Below are 14,325 nucleotides of genomic sequence, written 5' to 3'. Positions count from 1 at the left end.
GCAGGGGGAGCAGCAGGCAGAGGGAGAAGCAGGCTCCCCGCTGAGCAGGGAGCCCGATGCCGACTCAATCCCAGAACCCTGGGATCTGACCTGATCCGAAGGCAGATGCTTAACCGACTGAGCCACCCAGGTGTCCCCAAACTTGGGTTTAAATGCTAACTTTGACACCTATAAACATGGACCTTAAACACTTTGAACTCAGATTTCTCATATATAAAGTATAGCCACAATGACCTGCCTTTTTTTAATATTGTTGTGAAACTTATATGAGGTAATGAAAAAAAACTCCCTGGAATTTACCTCCAAATGAATATTTGACACCCCTACTTTTGGATTTAATTTCATTCATTCTACTGTTAACACCCTTTTCCATTCTTCCTGGGGGTTTTTGCATAGGCATAGGAACTTCTGGTATAGAATTCAAGAAAGGTAAAACAAAATGTTTATGGACCACTTAAAAAATATGTAAGTTTATTAGAAAATATAAAAGTGCAGCTATGCTTAACATTCTTTTATTGTTTTCTATAGATTTTCATTTTTGGCCGAACTTTCAGAAACTACAATAGCTTGCATGATGGTTATATTCTTCCTTGAATAATTTTATTGTTAAGACATGCTTTAATCAAGTTGTATTTTGTCTGTTTTTGAGTGTAATTCTTAGCTTCTAAAATGCAAAACATTACTTGTGTCTCCATGCTTCTTTGTGTTTGAATTTTAATTTTGTATTCTTGAATGTCTGAATTGTATTATTGGTAATACTGCATAAAATGAGTTTAATAATAATTTACATTTTTATGGCATTATATGTCAAACCTTCAGAATTTCATCTCCTTGCTCCTTTTCATCTAACCTCTCTCCCTAGCATCCCAACAAAAGGCACAACTCTTGGAGTACTTCAAGCTATATTTAGTTTGCTTCTACTTCTTATCCTGCCACAGGCCGTACTTAGACTTTTGCTTACTTACTTACCCTCTTTATTCCCTGGTCTCATGCCTATCTTACTATTATCCTTCTCCAGGGAGGAATCCATCTGTGATATGACCATATATTCACAAAAGATCACGTATACTTTGACACCTCTGACAGACCACTCAGACTAAGTTTCACTGTTCAAGGATACTAGAGTCTTCCAGGAATCCATGCTGGCAAGGGCTACTTCCCTTTCAATTGTTGAGTTCTATATCTGCAACCTGTCCTACACTTATCTTATGTGTAATTAGGGCTAAGTTATCTTCCTGAAAAGGCCATCAATTCCCTATCTTTTTTTAAAATTAAATTTAATTTAATTATGTTATGTTAGTCACCATTCAGTACATCATTAGTTTTTGATATAGGGTTCCATGATTCATTTTTTTCATATAACACCCAGTGCTCCATGCAATACATGCCCTCATTAATACCCATCACTGGGTTAACACATCCCCCCACCCCCCTCCCCTCTAAAACCCTCAGTTTGTTTCTCAGAGTTCACAGTCTCTCATGGTTCATCTCCCGCTCCGATTCCACCCCCCTTCATTTTTCTCTTCCTTCTCCTAATGTCCTCCATGCATTTCTTATGTTCCACAAATAAGTGAAAACATATGATAATTGACTTTCTCTGCTTGACTTATTTCACTTAGCATAATCTCCTCCAGTGCCATCCATGTTGATGTAAAAGTTGGGTATTCATCCTTTCTGATGGCTGAGTAGTATTCCATTGTAATATGGACCACATCTTCTTTATCCATTCATCTGTTGAAGGGTATCTCAGCTCTTTCCAGAGTTTGGCTATTGCGGACATTGCTGCTATGAACATTGGGGTGCATATGGCCCTTCTTTTCACTACATCTGTGTCTTTGGGGTAAATACCTAGGAGTGCAATTGCTGGGTCATAGGGTGCCTCTATTTTTTTTTTTTTGAGGCATCTCCTCACTGTTTTCCAAAGTGGCTGTACCAACTTGCATTCCCACCAACAGTGTAAGAGGGTTCCCCTTTCTCCACGACCTCTCTAACATTCGTTGTTTCTTGCCTTGTTAATTTTTGCCATTCTAACTGGTGTAAGGTTGCATCTCAATGTGGTTTTGATTTGGATTTCCCTGATGGCTAATGATGATGAACATTTTTTCATGTGTCTGTCAGCCATTTGTATGTCTTCTTTTGAGAAGTGTCTGTTCATGTCTTCTGCCCATTTTTTGACTTATTTGTTTTTTGGGTGTTGAGTTTTAGAAGTTCTTTATATATCTAGGAATTACAGATCACTCATGAAAGAAATTGAAGAAGACACAAAAAGATGGAAAAATATTCCATGCTCATGGATCGGAAGAATAAACATTGTTAAAATGTCTGTGCTGCTCAGAGCAATCTATACCTTCATCGCAATCCTAATCAAAATTCCAATGACATTTTTTAATGCTGGAACAAACAATCCTAAAATTTGTATGGAATCAGAAAAGACCCTGAATCACCAAGGAAATGTTGAAAAAGAAAAACAAAGCTGGGGGCATCATGTTGCCTGATTTCAAGCTATATTACAAAGCTGTGATCACCAAGAGAGCATGGTACTGGCACAAAAACAGACATATAGACCAATGGAACAGAATAGAGAGCCCAGATATGGACCCTCAACTCTGTGGTCAAATAATCTTGGACAAAGCAGGAAAAAATATACAATGGAAAAAGACAGTGTCTTCAATAAATGGTGCTGGGAAAATTGGACAGCTATATACAGAAGAATGAAACTCGACCATTCTCTAACACCATACACAAAGATAAACTCAAAATGGATGATAGAGCTCAATGTGAGACAGGAATCATCAAAATCCTAGAGGAGAACGTAGGCAGTAACCTCTTTGACATTGGCTACAGCAACTTCTTTCAAGATACATCTCCAAAGGCAAGTGAAACAAAAGGGAAAATGAACTTTTGGGACTTCATTGAGATAAAAAGCTTCTGCACAGCAAAGGAAACAGTCAACAAAACAAAGAGGCAACCCACAGAATGGGAGAAGATATTTGCAAATGACACTACAGATAAAGAGCTGGTATCCAAGATCTATAAAGAACTTCTCAAACTCCACACCCAAAAAACAAATAATCAAGTCAAAAAGTGGGCAGAAGAGATGAACAGACACTTCTCTGAAGAAGACATACAAATGGCTAACAGACACATGAAAAAATGTTCATCATCATTAGCCATCAGGGAAATCCAAATCAAAACCACACTGAGATACCACCTTATACCAGTTAGAATGGCAAAAATGGACAGGGAAAGAAACAACAAATGTTGGAGAGGTTGTGGAGAAAGGGGATCCCTCTTACACTGTTGGTGGGAATGCAAGTTGGTACAGCCACTTTGGAAAACACTGTGTAGGTGCCTCAAAAATTTAAAAATAGAGCTACCCTATGACCCAGCAATTGCACTCCTGGGTATTTACCGCAAAGACACAGATGTAGTGAAAAGAAGGGCCATATGCACCCCAATATTCATAGCAGCAATGTCCGCAATAGCCAACCTGTGGAAAGAGCCGAGATGCCCTTCAACAGATGAATGGATAAAGAAGATGTGGTCCATATTACAATGGAATATTACTCAGGCATCAGAAAGGATGAATACCCAACTTTTACATCAACATGGATGGGACTGGAGGAGGTTATGCTAAGTGAAATAAGCAGAGAAAGTCAATTATCATATGGTTTCACTTATTTGTGGAACATAAGGAATAGCATGGAGGACACTAGGAGAAGGAAGGGAAAAATGGGAGGGGGGAACTGGAGGGAGAGATGAACCATGAGAGACTGTGGACTCAGAAACAAACAGGGTTTTAGAGGGGAGGGGGGAGGGGGGATTGGTTAGCCCGGTGATGGGTATTAAGGAGGGCACGTACTGCATGGAGCACTGGGTGTTATACGAAAACAATGGATCGTGGATCACCACATCAAAAACGAATGATGTATTGTATGGTGACTAACATAACATAATAAAATTTAAAAAAAAAAGGAATTACCAAGTAAAAAAAAAAATAAAAAAATTTTTTAAAAGTGAAGCTATATTAAAATATATGCAAAGTTCCTCTATGATCTAACATGGAAGATACATCAACTTTTATGCTTATTTTTTGATTATATCTTTATATTCAGTGTCTGCTTTATTTCAGTGATGCTCTGAGAAGTCACTTCTTTTTTTTTTTTAATTTATTTATTTTAGAGAAGTGGGGGAGGGACAAAGGGAAAGGGAGAGAGAGAATCTCAAGCACACTCCCCACTGAGCACAGGCTCTACACGGGGCTCGATCTCATGACCCTGAGACCACGACCTGAGCCAGGGGCTCAACCAGCTGAGCCACCCAGGCACCCCTCTGGGAAGTCACTTCTAACCAAAACTTTTGGGGTATGATCTTGGAGCAGTAGGAAGTATCTTATCATTTTTATCTGTATTCCTAATTATCACTTCTTTAAAAACCTTATCTTGAATATTTAGCTCACTATCTTTCTCTTTAAACATACAGATCTCTCTAATGTCTTGCAAGAAGAAAGGTTAGGATTTAGAATTTTTTTATGATACTCAGTTTGTATATAAAAGGGAAAGTATACTGTGAGATGACAAAAATCTAAAAGACATATGTGTTTTCAAATTCTTTTGGTAGCTAATGGTATAGCAACTTTCAAATTTATTTAAATCTTATAGAAAAACCTATAATTTGTTTTGTTTTACAAAATCACTGAAAATGTTCAAAATTCTGAATTACAGCCCTATGATTGAAAAGATATAAAATTTGTTAGTGTGTGTGTGTGTGTGTGTGTGTGTGTATATGTATATATAAAATAAGTTACATTTTATCTTTTTTTGGATCATGGTCTCTAATTCAGGAGGTATTCTAAAAAATAAATGTATGTATTTTCTAATCTGCCTGCTGAGAGAATCTAGAAGTAATGACACTCCAATAGCAAATGAGTATACCCGGAGCATAGATACCTGTTTCTAATACCATTCTCCAATAAAAAGAAGTTAGGGCTCCTTGGAGAAGTGGCTGATTATAGGCTGGGCAGGAAATACAAAATGAACCTGGAACATTTGTCCCATCTTGTTGCACTAGAATGTTAGGAGATACTCAGTAAAAGAAAGAGAGAGAGAGAGAAAAGGTAAGGGGGAAGGGACTGAACAAAACATTAGGGTATGTCAAGGGACAAAGGAACTGTCGAGGGCACTTCCTAAATGGACCAACAACCAAATTTGGTTTGGCTGTTGAGACTGGTGGTGCTATACACACAGCAAGAACGTATGCAAACACTTACATTATATAATTGAGCTCTGTGGGGAGAGCAGCCCATGCCTTACATGCAGGTCAGAAATGTCTTGAGAGAACTAAGGAAGGAGACTGGTTTGGGGTTTTTGTTGTGTTTAGGGTTTGGGAGCAGGATGAGAGTCCCTGTGTGGGAGGAGGGCCCTATATGGTTTGAATCTCCCACCAGTGGCAAAGGAGGGAGCATCCAGTCTTTCATAGCCTCTTGCTCAGGTGTGGGGCCCTAAGGGAAGCAGGAAGTAAGGCTTAAAAACTGTTAGCAGCCAAACATCAACAAATGGAGTCATACTGATTACAGGAATCATCCTGAAACAGCTCTGTATTAATAAATACTGTATTAATAATACAGTATGGGATTATAACCCAAAGTATAAAATAAATGTGTTCATAATGATATAAATAAGTGGATGAGTATGTAAATGGAGGAAAATAAAAATATTTCTCTCAAAGAAGAATCTCAAATGACATATGTAGATAATCTTTCCTTCAAGAAGGTGGAGCTTAACACTCCAGTTGTTCATTGTTGGCTATACTAAATGATTTGCTTCCACAAGTACAGTGGAAATGGGGGAAAGGGTAATTTTACAGTAGAGAAACCTGGCAAATACTACTTCAGGAAGGTGATCAGGGTTATCATCAATCTTTAATCATGTTGATAAATACCCTTGATGAGCTATTAATGACACTTCTACTCTGTGGTCTTCCTCCTCAAAACCATAACTCTCACATTTAGGTCTTTTATCCATTTTGAGTCTATTTTTGTGTATGGTGTAAGAAAATGGTCCAGTTTCATTCTTCTGCATGTGGCTGTCCAATTTTCCCAACACCGTTTGTTGAAGAGACTGTCTTTTTTTCCATTGGATATTCTTTCCTGCTTTGTCGAAGATTAGTTGACCGTAGAGTTGAGGGTCCATTTCTGGGTTCTCTATTCTGTTCCATTGATAAGTGTCTGTTTTTGTGCCAGTACCATACTGTCTTGATGATTACAGCTTTGTAATAGAGCCTCAAGTGTGGAATTGTGATGCCACCAGTTTTAGTTTTCTTTTTCAACATTCCTTTGGCTATTGGGGGTCTTTATCATATGATTTCACTCATATGTAGAATTTAAGAAACAAAACAGGAGCATAGGGGACAGGAGGGAAAAATAAAACAAGACAAAATCAGAGAGGGAAACAAACCATAAGAGACCCTTAATCATAGGAAACAAGCTGAGGGTTGCTAGAGGGGAGAGGGGTGTGGGGATGGGATAACTGGGTGATAGGCATTAAGGAGGGCACATGATGTAATGAGCACTGGGTGTTACATACAAGTGGTGAATCACTGAACTCTACCTCTGAAACTAATAATACACTATATATTAATTAATTGAATTTAAATAAAATAATCAGAATAATAAAAAGAAGACATGATGACTAAATGTAAGGTATCCTGGATGGGATCTTGGAACAGAAAAAGGATATTAGAAAAATCTTGGGGAGTCTGGGTGGCTCAATCAGCTAAGCATCTGACTTTTTTTTTAAAGATTTTATTTATTTGACAGAGAGAGACGCAGCGAGAGAGGGAACACAAACAGGGGGAGTGGGAGAGGGAGAAGCAGGCTTCCCGCAGAGCAGGGAGCCCAATGTGGGACTCGATCCCAGGACCCCGGGATCAGGACCTGAGCCGAAGGCAGATGCTTAACCAACTGAGCCACCCAGGCGCCCCAGCATCCGACTCTTGATTTCGGCTCAGGTCATGATCTCAGGGTGATGAGATAGAGCCCCACATCGGGCTCCATGCTCAGCACCGAGTCTGCTTGTCCTCCTTCCCCCCCTCACTTGTACTCTCTCTCTCAAATAAATAAATAAATAAATAAATAAAATCTTAAAAAAAAAGAAAAACCTTAATGAAATTAGAATGCAATATGGACTTTGTTAATAATAATGTGTCAATATTGTCTCATTACTCGTGTCAAACGCACTATGGTAATGCATGATGTTAGCAGTGGGAATAAGGTGGTGGTACACAAGAACTCTGTATTACATTGCAACTTTTATGTAGACCTTACACTATTCTAAATAAGCGCATTTAAAATTTTTATAATCTATTTTGGCATCCAAGAATAGATATACATTTTTTACTTTTTTTTCCAGTCAGGCATTTCATGAGCACTAATCTATAGGTTACAATTTATTATCTGCTATTTTCTATTAATAAAGGAATGTTACTACTCAGTGATAGAAGGAAAGATGTGTATATCCATATATAATTAAACAGATGGTTTTTTGTGTTGGTATAATCACATACAATGAGGGATGAGAGAACTCTTTAAGGTTGAGTTTTTAATTCAAGTCTATTTTTCAGGAAATATAGGTAAATGATATGCCACCAAACTAACAAATGTTCTTAATTATAAAACATGTTTAATAAAACAAGGAGTGTCCATGGGCGGAAAATGAGCTAAGAGTTTCAGGAAAAACAACAGTCTCTTCATATTTTACTTCCCAACTAATACTTCCTCATCTTTTATAAACAGAAAGATGAATTAAGTTGTTGTGAAGTAATTTCAACAGAGGAGAAACTTCTCTCAAAGTAGAATACTGAATAATTATCATTCAAAGTGTGCAATAAGTATTCTTGATTCAGGAAATGATGCTGTGGAATAAATGTTTCAGATGCTTATTTATAATGGATACCTAATAATTCCCCATGGAATTGAATTTAAACTTAAAATTATGTTTTTCTTTTGTTACAATTCATGTTTAAAAATTTTTTAATATATAGGAATTAATTCAAGAGGTTAATGTTTTTATATCTTGCAGTTGATATTTAAACATTGCATTTTATTCAATCCTTTTTGGGTCATTTTGTATATAACCCCATATCTTTTGATTTTATTTTTTAGATTTCTGGGCTTCAAGCAACACTGAAGCATATGGAAATAGGGCATAATTATCATGCTTCTGAAATTAGAGGTAAAAGTAAAATGTGATTAAACTAATTTAATATTGGCTGGTGAGTTTTAAATTTTATCAGAGCTCCAAATGCTAGAGATACTTAAAAGTGAATAAATGATATGATAACTATTTTATAAATTAAAATGCTAATGAAAAGATCAAGAGGGAGTATAGATACAGTACTGTATAGATTAATTTTAGAGAAAAATATGAGTAAACTATGATGGGAGGACTTCTGTTTCTGGCCATGATGGAGTATCTGGTACCAGACTAACCTTCTTTCAGTAAAAAACTCTTAAAACTAACTATGTGTAAGGCAGCTACTTTTAGGCATTGGAAAATAGCACAAGTCACAGAAGGTAAGTGATAGAAGGAAAATTTTAAAGTTGAGATCCACCATCACCATGGCTTTTTGTGCCTGTGGAAATTTCCAAACCAAATTCCATGGAAATGGAGGTCAAGAAGAGCTTGCCAGTCCTGATGAACTGAAAGGGCAAAGATCATAGTTGACAGCTGTCAAAGCAACTAGAATCTGTAGGAAATTGCACTAGATAAAAGGGTGCTGCAATGAGCAGTGGTTCAGTTTGTGAGGGCGTTTACTATGAGTCCTTAGTTGATAGCCAGGCTGTACACATAGACTACCAGAGACTTACCAGAAAGAGAAGACTTTATAGGGCTCAGAGAGGAACAAGGATTCTAGAAGTCAAACAGAGATGGGAGACGTTGCCATGCCTGGAATGGAGAGACCTCATTAACATCTTGGTAACACCTACTAACATTTAATATAATCATATTAACATAACACTTGTACTGCCCTATAAAACCAAAAAACAAAGCTTACATAGAATTTCTAGGGAAGACAGAATTTGGAGTTTGAATCTTGCCAAGTTAGAGAGCCTTGGGAAAAATTTAGAGCTTTGCATGGATCCACCTTAATAAAGCATAAAATTAAACCTAGAATTTCAAGGTGATCATCAAAAAATTAAACTGCCTGCTAGAATAAAAATCACTACCCTTTAAAGGAAGGCAGTTGGCCAGAGTCTTTATAATCTATTATCTATACTGCATAGTATGTAATTAAAATTTTCTATACATGTTATAGAAACAGGAAAAGTTGATCCACAATCAAGACAAAACTCAATAAATGGAAACCTACACTGAGATGGCCCAGGTGTTGGATTTCGCAGATAAAAATGCTAAAGCAGCTATTTTGAATATGATCAAGGACTTAAAGAAAAATATGACATTAATTGAGGAGATAGGGAATCTTAGCAGATACATAGAAACAAAAAAAAGGAAATTGAAATTCTAGTACTGAGAAATATGGTAGCTTAAATGAAAATTTTATAGTTCACAACAGATTGGAGATGACAGGCATGTCAGTGAATTTAAGAGACATTAATTAAAACCTAGTCTGAAGAAGAGATAAAAGGGAAAGATCTGTGATGTTTTGAAGTGGCTTTTGGTCAAAAGGAATAAATTTCAACCCAACATGAAGAAATAGATTCTTTTAATTGCAGAATCCCAATTACCTGAATAAAATTAATTCCTTAAATTCTGTACTGAATAATTTTATGATCTTGATAAACATGCATTCTGGTGTTAGGTATGGGACTTGCAGTACCTTTTCCCAAGCTTCTGGTTTTAGCCTTTGGCTGTGTCATGTCAGACTCTCATCTCTCTGACTGCCTGATCAACTTGGAACCCTACTTAGCCAGGAACTCTAATTTGAAGAGAAGTTGATTTGTTGGTTAACTGGCTGTCTCTTATAAATACTGTCATCCTTCATAATATGAATTAAGTCCCCCTCCTTTTGCTCATTTTAGTTTAATTTTTAAAAACTTTTTCTACCTGTCATCCATATAAAAGTCTACCCATTTATTTTGGGCAAAGGTTGGTATGGCAGTAGAGATTCTTAAAATTAAATATTATTCACTCTGTACCTAGGGAACAATGAATTGATCATCATTTACTCTGAACTTTGGGAAAAAGACAAATTAATTGTTATTCAATCCAAATTTAGGGATAAGACAAAAATTGAACTGATTTAGAGTAATCAAGTTATTTTAAATATACCATATTTTTTGATTATAAAAGTGATATGCCTATTTTAGAAATTTTAAAACTGACAAACTTTATTTTTAAAATTATCCATAGTTGTGCTACCCAGAGAGAATATTATTAATACTACAGTACTGAACTTTTTCACCTGAAAATGGTTTTTAATTCTACATTTATTCTTATATGATATGTAGAATAATAGAAAAATTCCTAGGAGAAACTATGAACGAGTGAATTATTATTGATTAGATATTTGAAGAGACAATTCTCTATTATTTTTCTTTGTTGTTATGAAACATAATATATATCAAATATTTACAAGAAACTATACAGAAAGCACATTAATATTATATATTATGAGATAAGAGCAGTTTTTGTACAAATTACTTAATTTCAAAAAAGTTTATGAATATGCTGATTTTGATATGTTTGTGTTGGTTATTAACTTATATTACTTTGCTTTCCTATAAGGTTGTAATTTGAATGCAATAATGCCTATTTCCAAAGCAGGTTATAAAGATACATATAATTGTATTTTAATATATCTTATAACTTATGATAAGAAATTATGAATTCAGGATGAACAGCTAGAAATTGGAAATGTTAGATGAAGTGAAAAACAACTATAAAAGCTGACTTCAGAGGTTCATAGAGGAAAAAGGTGTCATTTGGAGTAAAGCAAAATATTCCATAAGGTTCTTAGCTTAATAAATTGCTGCTTTTTAAGTTGGATATTTTGTTGCTGCTCAGAATTGCATTATGGTACCAATTTCATATGACTATATGGAATATATGGCCCAGATTAGAAAGTAAAATTAAAGTAAAAATACAGTAAATTTAAAGTAAAGCCTCTTCCCCTTTACCTCGATTTGCCTTTTTCTGAATTACAATTAGATATGTGCTTGATCTCCTTATTTTAGCTTACGTGTGTCCTAATCGCTTAGATGTTTTCTGTTTAGCTCTCTGGGCCAGATTGTGGATAATTTCTTCAAAACCTTTTTTTCAGTTAAATAATTCTCTTTTCAGTTGGGTTTAATCAAGTGACTGGCACAATGTAGGTCCTTATGTATTTATTTTGTTAAATGAATATATTCATGCATTTTTATTTATTTATTTGATATATACAAAATAGGGATATTTATTGGTGATCTGAAAATAAGGTTTGGAAGAATTGACACTAATGATATTGAGTCTTCAAATCCATGGGCACAAAATATATTTCCATTTATTTGGATCTGCTTTGACTTGCTTTATTAGTTTTTTATAGTTTTTCACTTACAGATCCTGTACATATTTCTTGGATGTATATGTAAATATTTAATTTATTTTAATGTTATTATAAGTTTATTGTCTTTTAAATTTCAGTATCTAATATTCATCACTGGCATATAAGAAAACAACTGACTACAGTTTATTGATCTTATATTTGTGATTTCACAATACTTACTGTAAGTTTCAGGAGATAGTTCCTGATTATTTTGTGTTTTCTATACAATCATGTCACCTATGAATAAAGGCAGTTATTATTTATTCTTTTCTAATCTGTATGTCTATTTCTTTTTCTTGTCTTATTGTACTAGGTAGAACTTCCAATACACCGTTGAATAAGAGTGGTGAAAGGGAAAATTGTTGTCTTTTTCTTGATGCATTTTTTTTTTTCCTAGGCAAAGAACTTTATTAACCTTGTTTCAAACTTTATTCCCAGGCTTCTTCAGCTTAATTAGCTGCAAAGAATGAATTGTGTATAAGCAAAAACTGAAAAGAGCTGCAGTGTCCAAGGGGCTTGGGCTTAAAAATATTAGAGATCTAGATTTTATCAGATCCACGAACAAAATTTTAAAAAGCAGTCATAATATAAAATAGCAGCTCCCAGTAACTTCTTCAAGTTTTATGTTCTTCAGAAGTTGACTCAATTCAGTTTTCTTCATTCTTGGAAACTTCATCCAAATTCTCCACAAGATCTGGAACTTCATCATCCTCCTCCTCTCCGGTAGCAAGTGGTGCTTTTCCATCCACAGATTGTTTGGGCAGAGCTTCAGCCAGTCTTCTTAAACTAGTCAGACTGTCTGCACCAAGTTGGTTTAAGATACTGGGTAGCATTTCTGTCAGCTGCTTTGTCTCAGCATGGCCTGGAATGGTGAAAGTGTTCACTGCCAGTGATGCCTGAACTTTGGGGTTGTTAAAGTGGATCACTGTTCCTTGGTTTGTGAACATATTCACTTCTTCAATACCAGAGATATTGTTTACCCCTAACTTCTTTAAGGAGAACTGAAGTTTTTTATCATCTGCTGTAGCCATTCTATGAACCACCTTCTTCTTTTGGCGAGCAGTTCCTTTCCCATCAATGCGCACTTGTGCTTGCAGTTTGGCGAGTTTCTCCTGGTTCATGATAGTTTCTTTCATCTTGTTGGAGCGGAAATGGGACCGCGCGGGGGAATAGGGTTGGCGCTCAGGGGGTCTCGGGCGGACCAGCTGAGATTAGGTGCACACACCTCTTGATGCATTTTTAAAATCTTTTTTATTTTTTATTTTATTAATTATTTTCTTTTTTTTCTTTTTTTTTTATGTTCAGTTAGCCAACATATAAGTACATCATTAGCTTTTGATGTAGTGTTCAGCAATTCATCAGCTGCACATAACACCCAGTGCTAATGCCCATCACCCAGTTGCCCCATCGCCCCACCCTCCTCCCTATCTGCAACCCTCAGTTTGTTTCCCCAGAGTCAAGAGTCTCATGGTTTGTCTCCCTCTCTGATTTCTTCCCACTCAGTTTTCCCACCCCTCCCCTATTCTGTATTCGTTCATTTTTGATGTTTAATGAGGGCCTGAACATACTCAGTTAACATTGATTGAATGAATGTGTGCATACATAAAGGGATTGTTGAAGGATGAAATATAGCACTGGGGGTACAATAAACAAAATTTCTATAAGTGAAGATGTGTTTGTTTGATGTTTACTTCGTTTATCTTAAGAAATTATACTTTTCTTAAGATGTTGATTGTGCCCGAGTAAAATCTGGGAAATTGCACAGCACTAATCAGTAATATAGGCCTGTCATTAATAAGCATTGGGTGTGATAAACATAAAGATGCTATGATAGAGACATGGAATTTGCTAGGGTATTACTAAACATTAAGAAGCACTATGTGGAATTTGAGAATTATATGCACTTAACCATGAATGTGATAGACTTTTAGGTCTGAGCCTCTTCTTTTTTTTTTTTTCTTTTAAGATTTTATTTATTCATTTGAGACACAGAGATACAGAGAGAGAGAAGCATGAGCAGGGGGAGAGGCAGAGGGAGAGGGAGAAGTAGTCTCCCCGCCGAGCCAGGAGCCCAATGCGGGGCTCGATTTCAGGACCCTGGGATCATGACCTGAGCCGAAGGCAGATGCTTAAACATCGGAGCCACCCAGGCGCCCCTATGTCTGAGCCTCTTATTCTGCAAATCTTTGTGCAAGTGAAAGTGATGTTTATCTGATGGAGAGTGGAAATCATGTTTGTACTTGCTACACCGAGAAATAATTGAGAAGTGTTATTTCTCTGCTAATTCCACATGTATTCTGCAATGTTTCTTCTCATGTTTTGGTTACGAGTATTGAATATTTTCCTAAACATGATTGTGAACTTTTGTAATTTCATTTTGTTGTGGAAAAACTACATATACTTATAAACCAAAGCCTTTTTGGTTTTTGACTTTATTTGTTATCCTTAACATTTTGTTTGTTTGCTTCTTCATTTTTATTTTATTCTCTTATGAAGTGATGCTTAGTCATGTTTTGCATGCTACGTGAGATATGCTCATGTTCTTAGAATTACCTGCTGGAATCCTGGGTTTCTCTACTGCTTTCTATTACTTCCCTATAGATATTACTATATATATTCTCCTCATATATAAAGGGGAACAAAAGGTAGTTACCTTGACAGAGTTATCGACAGGATTTTGTGAAATTATAAATGCAAATTGTTTAGACCAGTGGCTGTTAGGTAGTAAAAAGTCAATGAGGCATGAATGCTCATTATTATTATTTTAAATTATTGTCATTTTTT

At 35.9% G+C, this 14,325-nt stretch overlaps 2 protein-coding genes across 2 annotated transcripts in view; one reads left to right on the top strand and one right to left on the bottom strand.

Annotated features, from left to right (window-relative positions):
• The window catches only part of SPAG16 (sperm associated antigen 16), a 947,698-nt gene that overhangs the window by 47,468 nt on the left and 885,905 nt on the right, over nucleotides 1–14,325 (top strand). Inside the window, exon 8 of the mRNA XM_032402814.1 lies at nucleotides 8,162–8,231. Within this exon, the coding sequence (XP_032258705.1) occupies nucleotides 8,162–8,231 (70 nt within the window). The remainder of the gene's footprint in view (nucleotides 1–8,161; nucleotides 8,232–14,325) is intronic.
• Nucleotides 12,142–12,760, bottom strand: LOC116631569 (transcription factor BTF3-like). Its single transcript, XM_032402829.1, has one exon. It carries the CDS (start codon nucleotides 12,675–12,677, stop codon nucleotides 12,189–12,191), a length of 489 nt encoding a protein of 162 aa, XP_032258720.1. The 5' UTR covers nucleotides 12,678–12,760; the 3' UTR covers nucleotides 12,142–12,188.

This window comes from Phoca vitulina, unplaced genomic scaffold (assembly GCF_004348235.1).
Source record: "Phoca vitulina isolate PV1807 unplaced genomic scaffold, GSC_HSeal_1.0 scaffold1, whole genome shotgun sequence".
NCBI lineage: Eukaryota > Metazoa > Chordata > Mammalia > Carnivora > Phocidae > Phoca > Phoca vitulina.
This window is presented reverse-complemented; position numbering and strand designations above follow the sequence as displayed.